General features: G+C 56.1%; 2 protein-coding genes across 4 annotated transcripts; one reads left to right on the top strand and one right to left on the bottom strand.

The window, feature by feature from the left end:
- On the top strand, positions 1–4,430 carry PLSCR3 (phospholipid scramblase 3). Of its 3 annotated transcripts, none has more exons than XM_068977596.1 (8): positions 1–34; positions 247–423; positions 688–947; positions 1,055–1,097; positions 1,199–1,419; positions 1,694–1,855; positions 3,475–3,636; positions 3,830–4,430. In XM_068977596.1, exons 2-8 carry the CDS (start codon positions 417–419, stop codon positions 3,884–3,886), a joined length of 912 nt encoding a protein of 303 aa, XP_068833697.1. In that variant the 5' UTR covers positions 1–34; positions 247–416; the 3' UTR covers positions 3,887–4,430. The 3 variants fall into 3 exon arrangements, with proteins under 3 accessions (XP_068833697.1, XP_068833698.1, XP_068833696.1); XM_068977597.1 differs by having other exon boundaries at positions 5–423; positions 3,830–3,899; positions 3,992–4,430; XM_068977595.1 differs by having other exon boundaries at positions 5–423.
- Positions 4,431–4,560: 130 nt separating this feature from the next.
- Positions 4,561–12,686, bottom strand: TNK1 (tyrosine kinase non receptor 1). Its single transcript, XM_068977707.1, has 13 exons — positions 12,654–12,686; positions 10,200–10,364; positions 9,967–10,037; positions 9,648–9,839; positions 9,362–9,517; positions 8,962–9,245; positions 8,458–8,731; positions 7,003–7,097; positions 6,517–6,672; positions 6,100–6,179; positions 5,472–5,761; positions 5,294–5,389; positions 4,561–5,210 (listed from the first exon to the last, which is right to left on the bottom strand). Exons 1-13 carry the CDS (start codon positions 12,682–12,684, stop codon positions 5,097–5,099), a joined length of 2,004 nt encoding a protein of 667 aa, XP_068833808.1. The 5' UTR covers positions 12,685–12,686; the 3' UTR covers positions 4,561–5,096.
- Positions 12,687–18,012: the final 5,326 nt, after the last annotated feature.

Here is an 18,012-nt window from a genome sequence, read left to right as displayed (position 1 = left end):
GTGCTGGGCACCCGGGCTATTCTAGGGGCTTCAGGTGAGCAGGGGGAACAGAGGGGTCAGGAGACCTCCTTCGAGGTCGGGTCGTCGGTGTGACTGCAGGCCCATCTGTCCTGCGGTCTGCCAACAGCCGCCTCCGCGGAGAATGGGAGAACAAAGGGAGGGGGCGGTACTGGGGCCCCTGCGGGAATCCAGGGTCCCAGCGCCCCCGCCTTGCCCGCTGACACTTTCGGTTTCTCCCCGAGTCAGACGCGCCGCCCTAGAGACCCTGGGCCGGCGCTGGGCGCAGCCGCCTCTCCGCGTTTGCCTGTCGGTCTTTGTGTCTGTCTTTGTGTCTGTCTGCTGTCTTCGAGCTTGCCTCCACTTCTAGAACTAAACCTCTGGGACACCGAGATCCCGCGAATCCTCGCCTCTCTCCCATGGCAGGTAAGTGGGCGCAAGGTCGAGGGTCTCCGTTATCCCCCCCACGGACTTGGTAGCCCGGTGTCAGACGCATCCTCCGGGAATGTGCTCGGACTGGCTGTGTGGGGCCCCTCCCTTCCTCCCCGAGAAGCCGCCGCCCTGCTCCCCCGCCCCATCTTTCTCATTCTCTTCTCATCACAATTTCCCCGCAGCCTCGCGGCCTGTGGGCCAAGGGGTAAAGGGATGAAGTCAGGGACCCCTTCTAATCTACTCTTGTCCCCCCCACAGGCTACTTGCCCCCCAAAGGGTATGCCCCTTCGCCCCCACCTCCCTACCCTGTGACTGCTGGATACCCGGAGCCGGCACTGCATCCTGGGCCTGGGCCCGGCCAGGTGTCCGGGCCCGGGCAGGCACCAGTGCCTGCCCACGTGCCTGCCCCTGCGCCGGGCTTTGCTCTCTTCCCCTCGCCTGGCCCTGGGGCCCCGGGACCAGCTGCCCCCTTCTTGCCATTACCAGGGGTGCCTTCCGGCCTCGAATTCCTGATGCAGGTGAGTGGGAGGGAGGGAGGGAGGAAGGAAGGGAGGAGTGACTGGGAGGGGACCCAGGCGACTAGGCAGGCCAGCTGATGTCCGCCTGGCCCCTACTGTCTTTCCAGATTGATCAGATCTTGATTCACCAGAAGGCTGAGCCGGTGGAAAGTGAGTGGAAGGAGGAATAGGTTGGGCCTCATCACGGGGGCAAATAGTGGGCTCTGGGGCAGGCGCTGGTGTCGGAGCCTCAGCATGTCACCCCTTGGCAGCGCTCTTGGGCTGGGAGACCTGTAACCGCTACGAACTGCGCTCTGGGGCCGGACAACCCCTGGGTCAGGCGGCGGAGGAGAGCAACTGCTGTGCCCGGCTGTGCTGTGGTGCCCGCCGGCCCCTGCGAGTCCGCCTGGTGGACCCCGGGGACAGAGAGGTGCTGCGCCTGCTCCGCCCCCTCCACTGTGGCTGCAGCTGCTGTCCGTGTGGCCTCCAGGAGGTGAGAGGGGAAGGCTGGGGCCAGAGAGAAACTTGGGTAAGGGGCTGGCCAGTGATGATGGCAGAACCTGGGTGAGGCATGGGATGAGATGGTCTTCTGATTGGAGTTGGCCAGCAGCAGGTGGGATGGGAGGCCTAGTGAGAGGGAAGACAGGTGGTCTAGTGAAGGGGATGGAAGGTCTCATGAGGGGAAACAGATGATAGAGCTAGACTGGTGAGAGTTTGGGGGCCAGGGTACCCGGCTGGGCAGTGATTCTGTCTGTTTCCCACTCCAGATGGAAGTCCAGGCTCCACCGGGCACCACCATTGGCCATGTTCTACAGACCTGGCATCCTTTCATCCCCAAGTTCTCCATTCAGGACGCTGACCGCCAAACCCTCCTGAGAGTGGTGGGGCCCTGCTGGACGTGCGGCTGTGGCACCGACACCAACTTTGAGGTATCAGGAATAAGGGGAGATTCCTGGGACCTTCATAAACCAAGGCATCCATGAGGCAGGATAGTCAAGAGCTCATTAATCCAAACCTGCTGTGATGCCTACCACATTGCTGGCTTTTCTCTACTCAGAAATAAGATGGACCAGGATCTTATAAAACATGGCTGAGGATTTCATCTGAAGGGCCAATGCTGATTGCGATCTGCAACCTTGTGTTGAGGGAGAAAAAAAATAATCTTAGGCCAGGCTGGAGTTAGGGTGAAGGATGATTATTGAATGTACCTTGGGCTGGGCCCACATGGCTCCTGTGTGTGTGAGTTCGTGAGCCCAGGCCCTGGAGCAAGCACTGATTTCACTTGTTAATATCCTGTGGCTTGCCTTGCCAAATGTCCACCCATCCACCCCTAGTCTGAAATCCAGGTGATGTCCTTCTTACCATACATTCTGGTTACCAACCCAGAGCCTAGAGAATCCAAGTGGTGACCATTTAAGAGTAAAGCCTGGGAAGCACCTTCTTTTCTAGAAGATAAAGGCACTTGAATACTTTAAGAGATAATTATATGTGTAGATAAGGGAGGAAACAACAGGTATAGTCTGGTAGGCTTTCCAAGCCTTCTGATAAGGTGCTCTACCTAAGGTTACTTTTTAAAACTGAGTCACCTTGGTACCTGGGGAAAGCTTCTTTGATAGGAACTCATTGGCAAAGAGATAACTTGATGATCTCTGGATGGGAATATGTAGACTGCATGGTTATCAGGTCAATCTTCCTTTTATGTAATATGAATGGTCCACATTTGGGGTTGTGCTCTTGGGACCACAGGGCTGGCTGGGAGAGGCCCTGCCCAACCTGGGACTGGTCTGCAGGAAGTGCCCCAGGGCTGTAGGACCTTCGGGGAAGGGGATGGGCAGGACATCACTCCAGTTCTAGCCACAGGAGAATGAGCGGAGGATAAAGTCCAGGCAGTCATTGTGAATTACCACCCACATTGGCAGGGCCTGTTGCTGCTGGGCTGAGAGAGGCCAGTGAAGACCCTGGTCCTCAGAGGCCACTTTCTGCTGCCCCCTCCTCCCACTGGATGGACTTGTATCCACCCAGGATGAGGCTTGCATGCTGCACTAGACAGAGCCCTCACTACCTTGCAGATAAGAGGACAGACACCCCTCTGGGCCATCTAGCAGCCTGGTTGGCTGAGCACAATCAGGCATTTAGCAGCTTCTTTTAGCCCGTCTGGCCAGGCTACTCTGTACAGGGCACAAACTGCACCAACTGTTGGTGGCAAGGACTTTGGTAACCAAAACAAACCTAGCAACTGGCCATCCGCTAAGGAGATTAGATTGTATTGTGCTTCTGTTTCTCCCAACACTTATGTTTAGCAGTCACGTGTGGCCTTTCAAGAGCAACAGATCCAAGTTGCCACCCCGATTTTTGTTGTGGACTCACAGGGTAACTTCAGGTGGGTCAGTGTCCCCAGATGTCACATGGAACCCAAAGGCTTTGGGAGGATTCACTATGTGTACAGCCTGCACAGTTCATAACCGGGGACTGTGGAAGTGGGACTGGAGACAGAGATCAGGCACACCCCTTCTACGTGGGATCTCCCTCCCTCCCTCTCTCCTGCCAGGTGAAGACCCCAGACGAATCCCGCAGTGTGGGCCGCATCAGCAAGCAGTGGGGGGGCCTGCTCCGAGAAGCCCTCACTGACACAGATGACTTCGGCCTGCAGTTCCCGCTGGACCTGGACGTGAGGGTGAAGGCTGTGCTGCTTGGAGCCACGTTCCTCATTGTGAGTCGGCGGCCCTTGCTCCTCTCCCCACTACCCCTCTGCTCTCACTCAGAGGTTCTGAGTGCTTCTTGGCCTCCTGCTAGGAGAGGTTCAGAGACAGAGTCTTTAGGGGTTTGGGGTTCCAGACCTGGGTTTTGATAGCTGAGCCAGGCTGGCCCAGCCAGATATCCTGCTGACCATGCCCTCCCTTCAGGACTACATGTTCTTCGAGAAGCGAGGAGGCGCTGGGCCCTCTGCCATCACCAGTTAGAGGCCCTCTCTGGGTGAGGAGACCATCAACTCAACCAGAATTCAGGATAGTCACTCGCCCTGGCCCCTGCTCAGAGGTAGCCCCTTTCCTCTGTGTACACTGCAGGCAAGAGACAGGGAAGCCTGCGAGGCTGGGGGCTTGGTGCCCCATCCCTCCCCTGCTCCCCTGGCCTCCTTCACCTGTGGCCCCTACAGAAGGGTATGTATGAGAGCCCTTCCCCTGCTACTTCCCGCCACATCTCCCGTGGCCCCTCAGCATGCAGGCATATCGGCTTTCAAATGTTCCCTACCCACTTCCTTCCAACCCCTTCCAGGGTCTCTGCTCCAGACGAGGCCTTAGAACGCAGGACTCTGGGGTTCTCTGACAGGGCTGGGGGTGGGAAAGACACCAAAGATGGCGGACCTGGCCACCCTTTCCCCACATCCGCTTGGCCAATTTGTTCAGCCTCAGACAATGGCACTCTGAGGGCATCCTACCTCCCCACTAGGGCCAGGACCCCAGTGCCAACTTCCTCTCCCTCAGCTGGTGCTTGCTGCGACTTCCTGTGCCTTAACCACCCATTCCTTCCTTTGTCCCAGGAAGGAAGCTGTATCTTTTTATGTTATATTCATATAAACTTTGTAACTTTTTGCACACTGGAAGATGTTTGTAATAGGAGAGGGTAGGAGAAAGAGTTGGGTGTGGGAAGAGACAAAGGGAAATAAGACAGCTGTGATGGGCAGGGTCTGGCCCATCTCATAATCCACACTGCCAAGATCATGTGTCCTTGAGTCTAAGAGAGCCCCTTTCATCATCCATGATGCCCCCAGACCACGCCAAGGCAGCTGAGGCTGTATTCCCCAAGTCATCCAAGATGGTTACCCCCAGAGCACAGTGTGGTAGCTGATGGCAGTTCAGGATGGCTTCTCCCGTGACCCAGAATGGCCTTGTGCTCATTTTCTGTAGTGACAGAAGCTTCCTGTGGGTATGATGTGCCACAGCTCCACTCCTCCAAGTATTCCCTCTTGTTGGGCAGAGTGGACTAGATCCTCCTATGGCCAAGGGAGCTTGTGGCCTCAGAGGCCAAGGGGCAGGTGAGGAGACAACAGTGCCTGATGCTGGCCTCCTCCTGTACCTACCACAGGCCTGTTGGGACCTTGTTCTGCTTCTGCCTTGTCTCATGTGGCTAGGCCCTTGGTCTGTCTGGTGTCTGTGCCCAAAGGAACGGAGCTCAGGGCCGGGCCAAGACATAGCGGCTGGCAGCCGAGAGGTCCCACTGGTAACGCTCCAGGATGCGCCGGCAATCTGCTCTGGACCAGCTGCTGAGGTAGAAGAGCTGCTCTACCTGTGGGGGTGGGAAGACAGGCAGCTGACTGCCAGAGGGCAGGGCCAGGAAGGGCAGGAACCAGGGGAAGGGTCGGACTTTACCTTGAGGTTCTGTATGGCAGAAACCACATCTCCCCCGGTGGCTCTTAGAGCAGCCTGGCACTCCTGGTGGGTGACTCCGTGCACACTCAGCTCTACCTGCCGGGGATGAAGCCTCATTTAGGCCCCTCCTCCAGTCTGTAGCTCCTCTGGACACCGGGCCACTTCAGGGAGACCTCACCTCCATAACCCTCCTCTGCAGCTCAGGGTCAGACAAGGGTCCTCCGGAGGGGATGGTGGCTTTGCTGGCTCCAGGTGCTCCTACGGGGTGACTGTGGGGAGATTCTCTTTTGGGCCAGGGAGGCTGCTCCCTGGGAGGCTGGGAAGAGCTGGCAGCCATGGGAAGACGGGGTGACCGGCCTGGGGGTCCTTGGGGCCCAGTTCTGGCATGTCGAAGTTCAGGGGGACTCGACCCGCCTCCTGTGGGACGGGGACCCAGGGAAAGAACAGACTCCAGACTCTTGGAAATGCCTGCATATTTGAGAAAGAAACCACAACTTGAGAGGAAGCCCAGCTGCCTTCTTTCTCTGGCTATCTGTCCTCGGGGTGGTCCTCTGTCCAGGCGGAGCAGAACCCAGATGTGCAGGATGGATGCCCATATCCAGGCACCCAGGGGGCCCAGAGAGCAGCCCAGGGCTGCAGGGGGGAGATGCTGCCTGAAGTCCAGCCAGCATGTCAGCAGGCAGAGGAAGGGCAGGACCCGATAGGTGGGGAGATCACAGATACAATCAGAGCAAGGGGCACTGTTAGAGGATGATTCCAGACCTCCTGGGAGACCCTGTAGGCTCTGTCCCCACCGCCATGCCCACCTTTAGTCCTCTGCAGAATCACATTCCTTCTCTGGCCCCGAGCCTGAGGGGCATCCTGAAGCTTTGCCTTCCCTCTGTCCCTGTCAGAGAGTATTCCAGTTCATTCTCCACCCCCACCCCAGAGAGCAGTTCCCTCCCCCAAAGAATTTCTGGGGCCTCCAAGCAGGCTGAGACCTGAGGCACCTCCAGCCTGCCCTCCACCTTTACCCCTTCCCCTCCAGCTTCCCCTCTCTGAGACCTCCAGGCAGGCTGAGACCTGAGGCACGTCCAGCCTCCTCTCCATCTTTACCCACCTCCCTCCAACCTCACTCTTCTCCCCTCCATCTTCACCTCCCCAACAGGCTCCCCTTCCAGAAAAGTTGCTGGGCTTGGTTGGTTCCTAGCCTAGCTCTGGCCCCCACTCTTTCAGGTCCTTACCCATCTGCATTTCTCTGGTGTCGCTCTCCCCGGGCAGGGGTGCCTCTGAGGACGGGGCGGGTGGCTGGTAGGTCTACCAGTGTCACCGCCGAGGCTGCGAAGCTGCCCACTTTGAATGTGCGACCGTTCTGGCCCTTCCAAGTTGTGGAGTCAGGGCTGTGGGAAGAGGCGTGGGTGAAAGGGCTGGGCCCCAGGGGAGAGTGGGGGCTGGGGCCCGTCCACATTCAGCTCACAAGCTGTGCGCTATGGAGCCACATCTGCCCGGAGGAAGGGACGCTTTTTTCTCTCTAACACAAAAGGGCTCTATGGCCCAGCGGTGGCTCTAGCAGGGAGGCCAGGACTGTGGTAGAGTGCTTGGGGCCCAGGGGGGGAGAGGAGGCAGAGGCCTAGGGTTCAAGGAGCTGGGGGGAAGCTGAGCCGGGACCAGCATCAGGAGGGTTGGGAGGGAGTCCTCCTGGGGCTGGGTGGGAGGCATGAGACCCTCACCTGCCCTCGATGATAGTGATGGGGTCACCAGGTTCCATCCTCAGGGCACCAGGCTCCATGACCTCCCTCACACAACGTCCCTCAGGAGGCCAGGCCTGTAGAGATAGGAGGAAAGGGTAGCTGGGCTTGTGGCATGAGTCACAAGGGTAATGTCATGGGAACAGAGGAGAGACTCTTCATGCACCCATCAAGCAAACCCCTACCAGGTGTGTCCTGGGCCCAGGGGGGGATGGTCCCTGTCTCTCGGTTGTAATCCAGTGGTAGCAGACCTGGATTCCATGCCAAGCTGGACACAGCCCAGGGGTCAGGAAGTAAAAAAGGGGACCCTGCCTCTATCTAGGGGGGTCAAGGGGGGAGTCACCCTGTACACTTTCACTCCATACCCAGGCCCATCAGATCTGCCTCCCAAGGACCTCTGGGAATTCTCCACTGCCTCCACCTTCATCCAGACCTCTTCATCTCACATCTGCTTCACAGTCATTGCAGTCTACTGGTCTTCCCATCTTCAGCCTCATCCTTCTAATCCATTTTTGCACCAAACCAGAGTGTGTGCTATGCTAAGTTGCTTCAGTTGTATTCAACTCTTTGTGACCCTATGGACTGTAGCCCACCAGGCTCCTCTGTTCATAGGGTTCTCCAGGCAAGAATACTGGAGTGGGTTGCCATGCCCTCCTCCAGGCTATTTTCCCAGCCCAGGGACAGAACCCATGTCTCTTAGTCACCTGCATGGCAGGTGGGTTCTTTACCACTAATACCACCAAGGAAACCAGAGTGACATATATCTAAGGATGGCCTATAACTCTCCTGCTCACAACCCTTCCGTGGCCCCTAGATGTCCTCAGAGTTAAGAACTAAACTCCTTTAATGTTAGAGTATATAGTGATTTAGGGCACAGCTCTGCAGTCAGTGACTGGTTCAGCTCTCCATTCCTCCACTTTCTTAGGCAAATCACTTAAACTCAGTGTCTTAACTGCCCCCTCCCTAAGATCGAGCTGGGTTGTTGTAAGGACTGAATGAGTGAAGATGCATCAGGATACATGGAGAGCACTTAGTACGGTATCTTACACACACCAAGCACTCTCAGTGCTAACACCGGTTATTTACCATGTCTTATAAGTCCCTCCTTGGTGCACCCCGAAAGTGCCTCTGCCACCTTGGTCACTGTACTTCCCCCTCCCACACTTAACCTTTCCTCTGTCTGTCAAACACCCACTGCATCCTGCCTCTCTGGGCTCCCCTCTCTCTTCCCCAGCCCCCAGCCAGCATAAACTAGACCTCAGCTGTCTCCCTGGGGCTCTGAGGACCCTAAAGGTGGGGAATGAATCTGCTTTGTTCAGAATCAGGTCCCAGACCCCAAACTGGGAGTCAGTATACGTCCATCTTGTGCATGGGACCCTGGGAAAGAAAACAGAGGCAAGAGAGATTGGGGGTTTCCGGGGAGACAGAAGCTCCCACCTCTTGGAGCAGCCCCTCTAGGTCGGAAAAGGTGGGCCGGTCAGCAGGGTGGTAGGCCCAGCAGCGCAAGGCCAGGGTGTAGAGGGCCCTGGAGCAGAGAGGAGGCCTGGGCAGGCGGGCTCGGTCCTTCTCCAGCCGTTGCAGGATGAGGTATGGCGGGACCCCGGCCCAGGGCTCCTCGCCCCCAGCGAACATCTCCCACAGCGTCACCCCATACATCCACACGTCCGAGGCAGATGAGAAGGCCCCGTGGCGCAGGCTTTCGGGCGCACACCTGCGGAAGCGGAGCTGAAGGGGGCTGGATGTGTGCACAGGGTGTGTGCCCGGAGCGCCCACCTGCCACTGGGCACGCCCCCTTAATGCGGCCCGCCGGCCTGTGTTCCTTCCAAAGTCCTCCTTTCTCTGCCCTTCCAGACCGGAAGACTCCTCTAGTCCCCGCCTCCCTCAGAGGACCATCCCCTCGGCTCCTGCCCCCAGATCCTGCCCTACCGCCCAGGTTCTCACCATGCAAAGGGGATGCGGCGGGGCCCACCCATGATGTAGTGGCCCCGGGAGCCGCCCAGCGGTCGCACCAGCCCGAAGTCAGCCACCTTGATGATGCGCGGTGAAGCCAGTAGCAGGTTGCGCGTGGCCAGGTCTCTGTGGACCAGCCCACGGGCCCCCAGGTACGCCATGGCCCCCGCCACCTGCCGCAGGAAGAGACAGAGCAAGGCCAGGGCCAGCGGGGGCGTGGGGGCTGGGGCCGTCAGACGCGCGTGCAGGGAGCCCAGGGGCGCCAGCTCCATCACCTGCAGGAGCACGTCGGTGTGAGTGGTGGTCCATCCCCATGAGACCCTAGCGCTCACCCTCCTGTAGCCCATCGGCCTGGGGACTGTCCCAGGTGCCAGCATCGGGGTTTGCTCACCATCTGCAGAGGCTGGCCTAGTACAAGGCCGTGCAGACGCAGCACGTGTGGATGCTCCAAGTTCATCATGACGGACACTTCTCTCAGGAAGTCCTCTAGCTCAGTGCCCTCGGGACCTTCAGGACCCACCCGGAGGGACTTGACAGCCACTGGGACCTGGGTGTGGGGGGAAGCACCGTAAGGCACAGGAGCAAACAGTTAAGCCAAGGCCAGAGCAGAGAGGGCCCTCAGAGAGGGGGCAGCTGGCCCAAGATCCCAGAATGAAGTAGGTTCCCTGGACACTCACAGTCTGGCCACTGGGTAGTGTCCACAGCCCTCGGTGCACCATGCCAAAGCAGCCGGAGCCCAGAAGCTCCCCTCGGCACACAGCCCGGTCGGGGATCAGACACTTGAGTCTCCCATCTGGCTCAGGGAGGGATGGAAGGCTATCTGAGGGTGGGGTGGTCTCCTTCTGCCCAGAGGCAAAGCCCCCAAGGATCTGAAACAAGGATGGGAAATCAGGTGTGTGGAACTCTGTTTACACTCTTCTCTGCCACTCAGCCTGCCCCCTGCCCAGGCCTGAGCTGGCCCTGAAAAGCCTCTTGCCCCCACCCCAAAACACACACCTTGTAGACCCAGTTCTTAGACTTGAGCCCCGAACGGTGCCTCTTCAGAGCTTCAGCCAGTCTACGTTGGGCTGAGGGAGGCCAGAATCAGAGGGATGGGGTAATGGGGGCGGCAGGGAGCAGGATGCAAGAGATTTACAAGAAGAAGGCTGGGGTGTGTGGTGGTTGGAGGAGAGTCGCAACTAACAGGCTGGGGAAGGAAACAGTAGGGCCTAGGGGCAGGGGACTCTCACCAGGCCGGCCCATGCCAATGCCATCCAGATCTTCAGCTCTTACAAAGTCGAAGTGCTCCGGCCGAGTCACGTTAAGCTCCTCCAGGATGGGCCGGTAAAACTGGGCCAGCTGGAGGTCTCGGAGCAGCTGCAGCAGCCACAGGGAACCCGCCTCGGGGAGCATGTCTGGAGGAGGGACCCCTGTGAGGCCCCATCCTCCAGTCACATGGTCCAGGGTAGTCACCTGAGACACTCAGGCACCAGAGACATGGTCACCAGCTCCACCCTCCAACCCTCAGAAACACTCAGGTACAGAGGGAGGGATCTCAGGGTCAGCCAGGAATCCTGCCCCTCATACACACAAACCCCACCCAGGAAGAACGTTCTCCTCACACCTAAGATTTTAGCACCTAGCAGACTTCAGGTGTGTGGCCCCGCTCTGAGATATGGCACACTGCCTGTACCCCCGTGTATGCTAAGTTGCTTCAGTCATGTCCAACTCTTTGCAACCCTATGGACTGTAACCCACCAGGCTCCTCTGTCCTTGGAATTCTCCAGGCAAGAATACTAGAGTGGGTTGCCATGCCCTCCTCCAGGGAATCTTCCTGACCCAGGGATGGAACCCGCATCTCTTATGTCTTCTGCACTGGCAGGTGGGTTCTTTACTACTAGTGCCACCTGGGAAGCCCTGCCTGTACCCCTAGGCCACTCAGATATACTGCCTCTTAGACTTGAGGTGCACCCTTGTACACACCCACTCAGGTACACCAGAGACATTCTGATCCACCACATACACTCCAGAGATGCCCAGATACACTAACCACACTTCAGACACAGAGGTACAACACACACACATGTCACACCTATAGATCCCCTAGAAATGTGATGCAAAAGACACCAGAGACACATGATACATGTCCACTCCCAGCTGAGCCATATACTAGTTGCCGCAAGACACCAGGATTCCTGCCACGTACCCCTCACACACATCCTCCTTGAGACATGTTGAGTTTACTGCCTCCAAGATTCACCAGCCCTCACGTGTGAGACACCCAGGTCTACACAAACACAGCACACAAGACATCAAGCTTTGGTGTCCACATGTACCTGAGATATGCCGGTAGGCTGCCCCCTCTGCCCAGAGCCGCCCAGAGTCATTGCCTCTTCCACACCCTAGGCAGCAACATGTGAAATCAAATCGGGCATTTGTGACGGGCGGTAAACCTCAGGTACTGCTCAGAGACACCCAGGCTGCCAGGTACACAGTCCCTTCCCCACCCACCTGAGCTCAGATCCCAAGACAGAGCCCGGCCGGCACACGTGAGTCCCAGGCAACTCCACCAGTCTTTATTCAATAAGGCTCTCGGCGCCGGCTGTCTGCGCACACACTCACCCTCACACACACCTGCCCCCCTCGCACCCCTAACTTAGTTAAGCCCGGAGGAAGCGGAGGGCCCTAGGCTGGGTCCCGAGAGACGCTCGGAGGTGGCGAGGAATCGCGGGCCAGAGCAGGGGCGGCGGGAGGAGAAAGCCAGGATAGCTAAGACATCGGGCCCAGTGGCAAGGTGAGAAGGGGACGGACAGCGCGAGATGGGGGACAGGAGGAGACGTGGCCGCGGAGGAGAAGGACCGGGGAGGGGAGGCTCGCACCGCCAGACGCGCCCCCAAACGAAGGCCGCCCCGCCAGCCCGGCCCCCAGAGCCCCTGCCTCTCCCGACCCTCACCTGGCGGAGGCGGAAGCAGCGGCTGGGGAGCCGCCCAAGCTGCCGGGACTAAATCCCGGGGAGGGCAGGACCGAAGCCGCGGGGCGGGGCCTGGCGGCTTGGCCCGGGTTCCCCGAGGGATGGGGGGCGGGGGAGGTGGGGGTTGATGCTGGCGGCCGGCCAGCCAGGCCAGACGCTGGGGGGGCCTCCCCTCGCCGGTCCTTTGCTCGCCCCCTTCCCACCCTCTCTCCACCTTCCCACCCTCTTTCCACACTTCTCCAAAGAACTTCTCACCCCTCCCCAGACTTCCTCCTCGGTGTCTCGTTCTCCCTTCACCCCTGCCCCGTGCCCCCTTCAACCGAATCCTCCACCTGCCTCAACCAGGGCCCCACCCACGAAATGAATAACCCCTGGTAGAGAGACCCGCCCAGGGCCCGGGGATAAAGCTAAACCGGACAGAGTCCCTGAGAGGGCTTCATGGCACTCTGATGCAGAAAGCCGGCCTGGCGCAGCTTTCTGGGCTGTGAAATGGCGCTACGACCGAGGTGTTGATGGTGGCGCAGGTAGTCAGCTCCAGACCGCACCGAGTCTCTAAGACTAAAGCCCTTGGCCTTTTCCCCCTGCTCTGAATGTCCTTTCCCAGTCTCATGTGCTGCCCCCGAAATGGACCTTTTGGGGAGCTCCCCAGGGTGGAACGGGGCAGGGGGGCTCTGGAGCAAGTGGGGCGGAGACAGCTTCTGAGTGGCTCCTCAGCCCAATTCCAGCTTGGTACCTGGTCTTGGTGATCCAGGGCAGCGCTCCATACCTCAGGGCACAACTTCCCATCTCTGGCACTTCCTGGCCTCCTTCTGGCCCCTCCCACCTGTTACCTCTGCTGACACCAGGGTTCTGTACACTTCTGCTTGCCCTGTGGGGCAGGACAGTCTGGCTCCAAGAAGGCTCTGAGAAGCAGTAAGCCCTCTTCCTTTCCCTCACGGGTCTCAGGACCAGTCTTAGGCTATCTGGCCTGTGTCCTTCTGTCCCAGGGATAGATGTGTGAGCATAGCAGATGCAGTCTCCAGAGTCCCGTGGGGGGCAAAGCCCCCTCATCTTGGTAAACATATGGAAAACTCCAGCACTGATGGGAAAATCGTAGTTCACAGTTCTCCTCCTGTGGTTTTCTTGCCAGCTCTCTTGCCCTCCCACCAGGGCAGATAACAGATGTGATTGCTCCCTGCACATGTCTCTTCTCTGATTTGCTGTGGACTGGCTCCACACGGGAGGGGCTGGATCTGTCAGGTGTCCTGAGGTACCTGGGACAATGTAGGCCTATAATAGGTATGGTGCGTATTGTCTATGAAGTCTGCTCAGTCTAACTGCTGAGCCCTGGGCAGTGGAAAGTGTGGAGTCCTGACTGCTAGATCGCCAGGGAAATCTCCAGCAATTACTATTCCCATTTATAAAACCCAGAGATGGTTTCTGCCTGCTCTTGACCTTTCGGTCAACAGAATCACACGCTTTATTGTTTGCATTTGGCTTCTTTCACTCAACATTTTTTTGTTTGGTTGAGATTCTTCTTTTTTCCCAAATTTTTATTTATTTATTTTTAGCTGTACTGGGTCTTTGTTGCTGCGGGAGGGCTTTCTCTAGTTGCTGAGAGAGGGGGCTACTCTCTAGTTGTGGTGGTTGGGCTTATTGCAGTGACTTCTCACTGCAGAGCATGAGCTCTAAGTTTCGCAAATTATAGAGCACAGGCTCAGTAGTTGTGGCCAGTGGGCTTAGTTACCCTGTGGCATGTGGGATCTTCCTGGCGCAGAGATCGAACCTGTGTCCCCTCCATCGGCAAGCAGATTCTTAACCGCTGGACCACCAGGGAAGTCCCTTGTCCAGTTTCTTGATGGGAAACACAGCAGTTCCATGAGCATCTTCAGGAAAGAGCAGGTGAAACCTGATTTTCCTCTGGATGTCCAGTGTCCTCACAGATCTGGGTGCACGGGAAGTCCTCTGGGTATTGAATGAATGAATACATGCGTGTGGAGCACATGGTGGGATATGAAGGCCGATGCAGCCGGAGAGGCTGGCAGAAGCCAAACTAGGTGTCAGATCATCCTTCCAGCAGGCTTTCACTGTGCCAGGTTCTGGGGACCCAGGTGAACAAGCTGGCACGATCCCTGACCTGGTTGGGTTCAGTCTGCAGGGCCTTGCAGAACAGGCTCAGGAAACTCAGGCCTTTCCTTAGGGCTTTGGTACCCCCTGAAAAGTTTTAACAGGAGAGTGACAGAACCAACCCGAGGTGTAAAGAGGCTGGGAAAAGGTGAGAGAGAAAAAGGAGGGAACTCAAGGAAGAGGCTGTGACCATTGGCTCAGGGGAGAGAGGCTGCCCTGCTGGCCTTGGTGTGGGATGGAGAGGAGACTGAGGAGGGGGCGCTCCTGACTGGACTCTTGGCCTGGTTCCTCTGTGCTCCAGCAGGAAACCAGAGGCAGAGGCTCCACCCACCTTTGTCTTTGACTTGGGAAAAAAACGCAGGAAATCAGAGTCCTCTGTATCCCCCTTTGTTTCTTATTTTTGGAGTTAAGCTTCTCTCCTCCCCCACCTTTGCCAATAAAGATGATGGGGTATGGAGGAGCAGAGCCTGATGATTCTAACCCCCGCCTCGGGAGGCCTGCCTCCCGGCTGAGATGGGGCATCCAGCTAACACTTAAACTTGGAGGCCCAGAGCACCACCCCCTCCACCCTCTCCATCTGCCTTTCCCCAACTTCTGCCTGGCCCTGCAGGCTCTGCATCCAAGAAAGATGAGCACATTCACACCACCAGAGCCAAGTTTTCCCCACAGGGCAGAGAACCAGGAGGACAAGCAGAGATGGCGGCCCAGTGGCCAATCTCCCCTCCCCCACCTTGGGTTTGGCAGACAGGTAGGACCCGTCCTTCATCAGGAACCATGCTGGTGCCTCTGCCTTCTCCCTTGCTGCCCTGATCCCTGAGATCACTGAGCTTTTCCCCTTCTCCCTGACCACATCAACCTCTCAGCAGAGGAAAGTCCCCCAACATTCTGGTTCTCTCTCTCCTCTGAGCCTTTGCATGACTATTCCCTCTTCTTGAAAGTCTTCCCACCCTTCTCCAAATCTGGCCTTGCTAAGTTCAGGCAGCCTACCCTAATCTAGTCTGGACTCTTCCCCTGCACCCTAAGATCCTTGTGCTTTCTTCTCATTGCACTCATTGCTCTGATAGAATTTGCCAGTAACTTGTCTTATCTCTCCTGCTAGATTCCAAGCGCCAGGTAGAATATGACTTCATCTTGTCTGGGCATTGCTATGTCCTTCATGCCCAGTATGGTGTCTGACTCATATGATAAGTGCTCAGTAACCTTTGTTGAACAAATGGACGAGTCAGAGTCATCTGGATAGAGTGAAGCAAAGGAGATTTTTGACATCAGGAGCTCCTTTGATGGGAGTGATGGGGATGGGAGTTTCTAAACTTAATCCATAAGTGTTCTCCTGGTGAACCCACCCCTGCCCCCTCCCCAAGTGACACTCCCTGGCCCCACATAGTTAGCTCTCCCCAGACCCTTGAGTAACAGCCTCTTGTTCTATTACCCCATCTCCATCTCCCAGGACCCTGAGGTCTCATTCTTTTCCAGTTTACATTTGCTCACTAGTTAATGGAGTCACCAGCCCACCACCTTGTATCTATCTGACAGTTTTCTTTCCAAAGTGGAAGCAGTCTTAAATCTTCCATATTCCGACAGGCTCATAATGGAGCTGAGGGCCTTTACAGAACAGTAGCTCTGGGACATCCCAGGTGGTCCAGTGGCTAAGACTCTAAGCTCCCAATGCAGGGGGCTTGGGTTCCATCCCTGGTCAGGGGACTAAATCCAACATACCGAAAATAAGAGTTTGCATGCTGCAACTAAAGATCCCATGTCCTGCAACTAAGATCTATTGCAACCTAATTAATTATTATTATTATTTTTAACCAGTAGCTGAGAGCTCACTTCTGGAGTCTGACTACCTGAGTTTGGATCACTTACCATCCTATAAATCTGGCCAAGTTACTTCATGTTTGTACACCTCTGTTTCCTCATCTTCAAGATGAGATTATTATGAGTATCTACCTTGTGGGGCTATTGAATTAACTGTGCCCATGTGTGTGGTAGCTGGTCTCCAAATCAGCTCCCAGTGAACCTCCCCAGCTGGTATCACAGTGTCGTGCTTTTCCACAATGATCCGTGTAATCAATGGGATTCCCAGGTGTTGCAGTAGTAAAGAATCTGCCTGCCAATGCAGGAGATGCAAGAGACACAAGTTCGATCCATGGGTCAGGAAGATCCCTGGACAAGGGAATGGCAACCCACTCCAGTATTATTGCCTGGAGAATCCCATGGACAAGGAGCCTGGCATGCTATAGTCCATGGGGTCACAAAGAGTGTAATCAATGGGATATTGTGAGTATGGTGTGTGACTTCAGAGCGAGGTAGTGAAAGGCAGTGTGGCTTCCACCTCCCTCTCTTGGATCACTCACTCTGGAGGAGGCCAGCCACCATGTCCTGACAGTCAAGTAGCCCAATGGAGAAGGTCCACTTTTCGAGAAGTTGAGGGCTCCTGCCATCAGCCGACACCAACCAGCCAGCCAGACATTTCAGTGAGCTATCTTGGAATCTTGGAAGCTGATCCACTAGCCCTTAGATGTCTACAACCCTGACCTACATCTGGACAACATCCTCACCAGAAACTCTGAGCCAGAAACACCCATTTTAGCTGCTTCTATATTTCTGATTCACAGAAACCATGAGATAATAAGGGTTTACTGTTTCAGACAATTGAGTTGTAGAATAATTTGTTCCACAGCTATAGGTAAATAACACATAGTCTCCATATCTGTTAACCATCATTAACTCCATCTTACAGGTAGGAAGACTGAAGCTCAGGTTGGTGAACTGATGTTTTTCATGTACATATACAGCTATTAATAGGAAGTGGCAGTCAGACACGACTGAAGCGACTTAGCAGCAGTAGCAGCAGCAGTGCCAGCCATATCCTCAATCCAGGGCCTTTTGTTGAAGTTGTTGTTGTTATTACTTTTGCCACACCACCATGGCATGCAGTATCTTAGTTCCCTGACCAGGGATCATCGAACCCAAGGTCCCTGCAGTAGAAGCACCAAGTCTTAACCACTGGGCCCCAAGGAAAGTCCCAACCCAGGGCTTTTAGTGCCAGGTTCTAGGCTCTTCTTTCTGTCCCACCATCCCAGTTATCCATTGTTGAATAACAATACCTAGTGGCATTAAATAACTATTTTATTATGCTCTGGACTTTGTGTCTGGAACTCCAACAGGACACTGTGGGAATGGTTTATCTCTGCTCTACTATGTCTGCGGCCTTGGGTGGAAAACCTGATAGTCTGGGGATGATGATCTGAGAGTGGAGGGCTGCGTTACTTACACATCTGGCAGCAGATACTGGCTTTTGGCCAAATCCCTCCATGGGGACCCTTAAAATAGGCCGGGCATCCTCATAGCATGACGACTGAGTTCCAGAGTGAGTGTCCCAAAAGGCAGAAGGTGACAGATTCTTAAGGCCTGGGCTCAGAAAGTGGCTCAGTGTCGCTTCTGCCACATTCAGTGAGCCAGCTAGCCATGGAACCCAGGTTCAAGGGAAGGATACATAGCACCTACCTCTAGATAGGCAGCATGTCAGAGAGTAGTATGGGGCCATTGTTTAAAACTGCCACACCCATAGCAACCTCCTGATTGGTGAGGGGCTCTGAAAAACCATCCCTGCCCTGACAGGCCACACGCTGGTAGGTTGGCCTCATGTGCACAAAACAAATAGTAACTCTACCAGCCTCCGGTGCGAAGTGTTCATGAAAGGCTTACCCAAGGAAGACCTATCACAAGGGTTCAGAGAAGGTGCTGCAGTCATCAGTGACACTTCCTGGCATCTACCATGTGCCAGGCTCTGAGGGAACAGACCCACAACCTTAAGCAGTGGCTTTAGAGAGTAGTGTGTGGTACAGCAGGAAGATGTGTAAAGAAACACCACTACCCGAGGTAAACAGGTGCCACACAAGAGAAGCCTGGAGCAGACTCACTCCACTTAGCCTTGGAGGCTCAGAGAAGGTTTCTCAGAAGAGGGGATATCTGAGCCAAAGGAG

The sequence above is a fragment of the Capricornis sumatraensis genome, chromosome 8, assembly GCF_032405125.1.
Source record: "Capricornis sumatraensis isolate serow.1 chromosome 8, serow.2, whole genome shotgun sequence".
Lineage (NCBI taxonomy): Eukaryota > Metazoa > Chordata > Mammalia > Artiodactyla > Bovidae > Capricornis > Capricornis sumatraensis.
This window is presented reverse-complemented; position numbering and strand designations above follow the sequence as displayed.

Excerpts from the sequence above, each read along its gene's own strand:
- TNK1 (XM_068977707.1), bottom strand. The coding sequence starts at position 12,684 with ATGGAGCGCTGCCCTGGATCACCAAGACCAG. Across the intron at positions 9,246-9,361 it reads TAGGCCAGCCTCTGCAGATG|GTGATGGAGCTGGCGCCCCT; the intron begins GTGAGCAAACCC and ends GTGCTCCTGCAG. Across the intron at positions 5,390-5,471 it reads TGCAGAGGAGGGTTATGGAG|GTAGAGCTGAGTGTGCACGG; the intron begins GTGAGGTCTCCC and ends CATCCCCGGCAG.
- PLSCR3 (XM_068977596.1), top strand. Across the intron at positions 948-1,054 it reads GCCTCGAATTCCTGATGCAG|ATTGATCAGATCTTGATTCA; the intron begins GTGAGTGGGAGG and ends CTGTCTTTCCAG. Across the intron at positions 1,420-1,693 it reads GTCCGTGTGGCCTCCAGGAG|ATGGAAGTCCAGGCTCCACC; the intron begins GTGAGAGGGGAA and ends TTCCCACTCCAG.